Source organism: Lolium rigidum, chromosome 5 (genome assembly GCF_022539505.1).
Source record: "Lolium rigidum isolate FL_2022 chromosome 5, APGP_CSIRO_Lrig_0.1, whole genome shotgun sequence".
NCBI classification, from domain to species: domain Eukaryota; kingdom Viridiplantae; phylum Streptophyta; class Magnoliopsida; order Poales; family Poaceae; genus Lolium; species Lolium rigidum.
This window is the reverse complement of record NC_061512.1, coordinates 169,680,696-169,687,199: the sequence shown is the minus strand read 5'-3', so window position 1 is coordinate 169,687,199 and position 6,504 is coordinate 169,680,696. Positions and strand designations below refer to the sequence as shown.

General features: G+C 43.9%; 1 protein-coding gene across 1 annotated transcript; it reads right to left on the bottom strand.

Moving 5' to 3' along the window:
• Positions 1 to 1,434: 1,434 nt before the first annotated feature.
• Positions 1,435 to 6,027, bottom strand: LOC124656681. The gene is made up of 6 exons (XM_047195385.1): positions 5,452 to 6,027; positions 4,766 to 5,256; positions 2,994 to 3,060; positions 2,804 to 2,903; positions 1,558 to 1,715; positions 1,435 to 1,463 (listed from the first exon to the last, which is right to left on the bottom strand). Exons 1-6 carry the CDS (start codon positions 5,837 to 5,839, stop codon positions 1,435 to 1,437), a joined length of 1,233 nt encoding a protein of 410 aa, XP_047051341.1. The 5' UTR covers positions 5,840 to 6,027.
• Positions 6,028 to 6,504: the final 477 nt, after the last annotated feature.

The window sequence follows — 6,504 nt, the reverse complement described above, 5'->3', positions numbered from 1 at the left end:
AACTAGAGAGTGAATGAGTTTCTTTCTATGTCGACCATTGGCAACACTATGAAAGTATCTCGTATTCGAATCTCCTTCTAACAAGAACTGGGATTTAGATCGCTGGTACCATTTGAGCTCCTCCTCACGAAGTAAGCCGACCAACTTAGCATTGTACTGATTTTTAAGTTCAATCTCATGCGTTGTCAGTGGACGTACTTCAGCAAGAGCCTCTAATGCATCAATATCTGATGACAGAATGAGTTTCTCTTTTTTGAGCTGACCCGACATTTGCCTAGCCCACCCTCCAAGGTATCTACGCATGGAGCGTAATTTGTTATTCCACCTTTGGATTGGGGTGTTCCCAGCGACGGGTTTGTCTCAAATAAATTTAACCATACCAGAAAAGCCATCTCGATTAAGCCATTCAAGTTCAAATTTGAACGGACGTCTACGTGACGGCAAGGGTGTACCAGTAGATAACATAATTGGGGCGTGATCTGACAAAGCTTCAATCCGAGGAAGAACCCGTACTGATACTAGAGGGAATTTAAATTCCCAGTCTGAGTCCATCAATACGCGATCCAACTTCTCGTATGTAGGCTCAGGGAGACTATTCGCCCAAGTGAATTGTCTCCCGCCCATTGAAACCTCTCTCAAATCTAAACTGTCAATGACATCGTTGAATAAGAAAGGCCAGTGGGTGTCAAATCTGCCCCTACTTTTCTCATGAGGGTATCTAAGCAAATTGAAATCCCCGCCTATGATGATAGGGTGCGGATTATCCTTCGCTAGATTAACCAACTCCCGGAGAAAAGCAGGCTTATGGACATCCTGGGCAGCCCCATAGACCGACACCAAACTCCATATGAAATTATCAGACTTATTCCGGATATGAAGCTTAATATGAAAGTCGCCTCCGGAATTATCCAAAATTTCCATGGTTGTAGTTCGAATGCCAACTAATAGGCCACCAGAATGTCCCCGAGGCGGGCGGGATACCCAAGCAAAGTCTTCCCCGCCTGACAGGCGATTTAGAAAGCTTGTCGAGTAATTCCGTTTGCCCGTCTCGGAGATAGCAACAAAATCTAAAACGTGTTCCCTAATGCTTTCAGCGATGTGTAAGTGTTTAGCCAAGTCTTTCAGACCTCTGCTATTCTTAAACATGCCATTCATTTGGAAACAATTGGAGATTTAGTCACCTTAGCCTTTTTATTAGGCCAAGCATTACGTTTAATGGATGAAGTCTTGATTTACGCTCAGCCGCTTGTAATTCAATACAAGAGCCCAGAGCGGTATCATCTAGACCGACCTCCGATACCTCTCCAACAAGGTGTGAAAGAAGCTGTCCGTCTGAGACGGCATACGCTTCCTCCTCATCCTCGTCAGAAAAAGATGAATCCGACTTACTCGAAAGCGTAGGAGTAAATTTGAGTCTATCAAACTCCATACGTCTCAGAGCGTTAGCCGAAACAGAAATAGAACTAACAGAAGAACCCAACGAAAAACCCACATTATGCTTAGAAGCCATAAGCGGTGTTGGGAAAGTTAAAAAAGACTTTGAACTATTAATAGTACCTGAGAAGTCAAGGTTTGTCTCCGTCTTGCGACGCATGGCTTTTGCCATGGAGTCTTCATCCGTCGCCATCGCCCCATCGATGCCGACCCCATGGCGGGAGCTTCGGCGGATGGGGAAGACCGCCGAGACGCCCGAGACCCGCGAAGAGGTGGCAGCCCTAGGGGATTGCACCAAGACGGAAAACATAGCTGTAACCTTGTCATCGATAGGCAGTGGGAGACCCTACTACCAAGGCTTCGACTGCTCAGTCCACGCTTGCCATAGCCAGCGAGTGCGCAAGGCGATGCTAGTAGCCTGAATGGCTGAATGTCAGGGATACCTAGGCACTCTTATGAAATACTCCTACCTGTCATAAGTACTTCGTCTACTGTGTTCGCTAGACTTGCGGCAGTATTTTCGTAGCCACAATAAGCTTAATTACCAGGTTACCAACTATTTGCTCCACTCAACGGCCAACGCAAACCACAAGTATGTACTTCAGAGCTGACACGTATACAACCAACATAAACAGCTCGGGCTAGGCAATCTCTCATCTACGGAGGTAATATCCAGAGACAAAGCCAGGCGGCTAATTCGCCAGCGGATCGGCGAGAGGTGGTTAGATCACAGAAGAAGTTTTGCATGGAAATTATAACAGGAGACAGAAACACAATTTATTGATCCACGTGCTTAATTCATATTAATCAGTACAAGTACAACAAAGTATGCTGAGCATCACGAAAATATGGTAACTCTCAAAAGATCTCGTGTAAATCACCAATGCACCTATTTAGTTGAACAATCCATCCCCCACCTCTGCCAAGTCAATTGTGGCGATATTTGGCCGAACATGCTGGCCAGCCAAATATTATTATCAAGGGCCAAAATGCATGACCAATTAGCTCAAAGATTAGCTGTACTACAATCCTCCAAATTCCTTTACCCAATCTAACCCGCAACGCCCTTGCAATCTTCATGGTTTTGAAAGGTTCTATGAGTCCGATTCCCAGTACAGCAAAAGTTACCACTAGAACTGCGATAGAGGTGCTATGAGCAACGGGAGCAAGCGCCATATAAAGGCCCAGTGCAAAAGAAGTTACCAAGCTTGTGACGGAACTGGCAGCGAAGGCTACAGATAATTTGAAGTGCTTTCGACGGACAGCCAGATCTACCATTGCCATGCCAGAGAACATTAGACCGGTTGTAGCCACAGAGGCACAAACGAATGCTAGTGTTGTGGCCATGATGAAAGCATCAAAGGCATACCTTCCGGCCAGCGTTGGTGTGCCACCGTTGGGGTGGTCATCAGCTCGGTAACCACCAGGTACGGCGAAAGTTGCACCAAATGCCACCGTTGCAATGAGCACTGAACCAATGCCAAGAGTTTGTGTAGAATCCTTAATCATATCGGACTCTCTCTCATTGTCTTGGGATTTAGGCCGTTCATCTAGGATACTGGCTCCATAGCAACCATACCAGGCGCCAGCATAACGAAGTGACTGATGTATTATAACTTGTGGGTTCTACAAAAAAAAAGAGAAGAAATAGAAGAACAAACTGTAAAATACAACCATGGTAAGCATTATAGCATAAAACAGAAAACAAAAGGCAGCCAGACATTACCCAGTCAAAAAATAAGCCTTCTGGAATTCTGCACCATGCTAGATCTCGGGGGGTTCGTCCACTGTTATTTCGCATATTAAGCTTTACGTGTTGTTCCCTCAAGAGTGAACAAACCATTCTCAGATCCCCAGCTTGGACAGCTAGATGTAGCGCTGTGTTCCCATCGTTGTCCTTTGTATTCAAAATTGATGCTACCGATGGTGCCCCGCAAGCATATGAGACTATATTATAACTTTTATTCTCCACAGCAACATGAAGAAAAGTTCTTCCCATGGTATCACACAAATTGACGCATTCTGGACACATTTGGAGAAAAGTGATGACTGCCTTGAGACAGTCTTTTGAGGCAGCAATGTGAATCGGGAAGGACCCACTTCTGTTTGGCTGGTAAGCCGCAGATAAGTTTGCTTCCAGTAGTATTGGTACCATAAAGTCCTTCAAAAAAAGATGATGGTGGAGAGGAGTATTCCCGTTATTGCATTGCTTCTTTGCAAGTTCCTTGTTCCAACCCAACAGAATTTCTGAAATTTCTGTGTGAGGTTGGACATTTTATGTTAAAAAATGTTAGTTTCAAAAAGATTGTTAAACAATAATTGATTTTATTGAAGAGTAATACTACAAATCAAATAAGCTAGTCCATCCAGTCACATAATAATATTATTTTGCACCATGTCCGACAAGGCCGCCCCCAAAAGCTATGTTGTTTACCTGGTGGCTTCTGTGAATCGAACGCAAAGAACTATCTTTGCTGGGAAGATGAGCTCTGCCCAGAAGGTGTTTGTAAGAATTTAAGATGAAGTGAGATGCTGGAGTGAGGCAGGTATATATCACCGCAATCCACCGGTTACTCCATGAAACGAGCATCACGTAGATGGAGTTGGCAGCGCCGACGCCTGAACATAGCCAGTACTAATCACAATAGGTGTAAGTTTCTGTTTTTTTTTTTCCTTTCTCCTAGCTATAATCAACTTTGAAATTCTTCTCCTGCATTAATAAAATCAGCGATTTTCTGCTTGTTTTTATCTTTAAAAGTTCTTCAAAATTTAAACATATGGTTTCTTTGTGTGGAAAACAACTATTTGAGCGGAAAACAAAACTGTGAGAAAACTACTCACAGGGACAAAAATGTATTCCTGAGCTCTGTTAGGGCTGGCCAACCATAGTAGAATCAGAGGAATGAGTGAAATTCTAATACTACCTCAATAGTCTTTTTTGTAAATCAATTTGTCGATCAAATTCAGAATTGAAATTGCACCACAAGAGTTTGTAGCAGTAGAACCTATTTCTTAAAAAAAGAGTCCTTTTTTTCTCTGTTTTCTCAGCGACGGAAATAATCGGTAAAGCACTAGAAGGCTGTGGTGGGACCATAATAGTAGGGTTTTGCCTCAGTTTTTTTGCTTTCTTCTGTGGTGTTTGTTGATACATTTTAGTATTGGCTAGCCTAGGGTTTTGGTTCTTCTCCGTTTGGATGGTTTTCCATTGTAAATCTATGCACCATCTCGGTGTGTTTCTTCTAATACAACATGATGCATGTTCAAGAAAAAATCCATCCTCTGTAATTAGGTAAACTACATATCATAGTAACTTTCAGAGAAAGTATTGTACGCAAGTAAAATCTTCTTCGAGGCAAAGAAAAGTACCTGTATTATTCAAGACCGATACATGAAGCACATTTTGTCCATCTGGTCCGGAGTACGATAGTTGGTTATCTTTCTCATGGAGTATGGTTGCCATGAGGTAATCCCCTAGGACAATGGCCAAATACAGTGGTGACATCCCTTCACTTGGAAAACGAGCCAGTTGCGGATCTTCCATCAATAACAATGTCACAATATCATCGCTCATCCCACGGATTGCATCATGCAACGCAGTCTCCCCACATATGTTTTGCTTTCTTAGCACATACTTCACCCTGTCGATGCCGCCTTCCTCACCTTTTGCTAAATCTAATAAACAATACACCATTTTACAGCTCCGTGCCCGGGCAGCACAGTGCAGCGGTGTGTCGCCCAACTTGTTGGGCTTATCCAACAAGTATTTGGCTTTATTATAGACCACATACACGCTGTCTAGGAAGTTTTCGCTTGATGTATATCCTGCCGAAAGGAGGGCAACTGTTATGAGAGGCAGGTGGTTGTAGTGAGGTTTCATTTCATTCCCTCAGTTTTAAATTTTGCCAGCACTAATCGACGTAAAAATAAAATAACACTAGTAGGCATTTTAGTGCAAAACGCACCAACATCCAAACTAACAAGAAAAACCTGGACATATTAGAAAAAACAAGGAGGTACCAGATTTTGCTAGGACATGAAGGGCCGTGTCGCCAAGAGGCGTGACTCCCTCCAGGAGTGACTCTGCAGACGGCGCGGCTGGCTGGCAACCAGCACTTTCTTCAACCACACCAACCGCAGCTTGCTTCTGTTCATCCAAGCTTCCGTTGGTGATGGTAAGGTCATTAAGGGTGTCTCCGTCAATGGGGACCTCAACGACAACCTGACGTGCCACCGCCTTTGGCCAAAGTGGTGCATCTCCCCAGTTTAGGAGAGTCTTTAGAGCCTCGCAGTCGCCCATGCTCGCAGCCATTAGAAGCCAGGGATCCATGACCACCGGAGCCAGAGGCGGGAGAGCACTTGCGTTCTCGCCAGCATGGTTCTGTGGCTCAGTGTTGATCGACTCCATCACCAGTGGCCACGGCTAAGTTGGAACTTACGCTGGAATGATGGTGATCCACAGGGACACTCCTACTGGCACTCTTCTACTAATGTACACATCCAATCTTCTTAATCTAGAGGAGCTCGATGGGTTAATTTCAAAAGTTCTGGTCTATGGATGTGTGGTTGTTTATGACTTGGTATGAACATGCTTAAAGAGTTGAATTATGGCTCTGTGTCTTTATATATCGCGCCACTACGCTAGTGGCAAGCATGGACTCACTTTGTATGGTGCCAACTGTAAAAAAATTGAACCACCTTGCTTTATGAAGAAACATGGCTAGATCTAGATGCAAATACACGGAAAAAGTTCAGGGCAAGCTTTCTCGATTACAAATGGATGCAATAATTGCTCAATCTGTACAGAGAAGCCGCCAGGCCTATGATCAATCAATGCCGTTTGACGATCCATCACTTGTAATGAACCCACCTACCGTGTCAGGCAGAAATGCAGAATACGTTTTCCGTTGGACAAACATGTAGATACACTATGTTAAGGTGCATAGCTGCAGTAAACTATATTACACTAGTATTTTACTTGGCATGAGTGCACAACTCGACGCAACAGATATTTTCCAGGTCGTAGAATCGTGTTTGGATCAAAATTTTGGGTAAGCAAATGGTCATATTCCC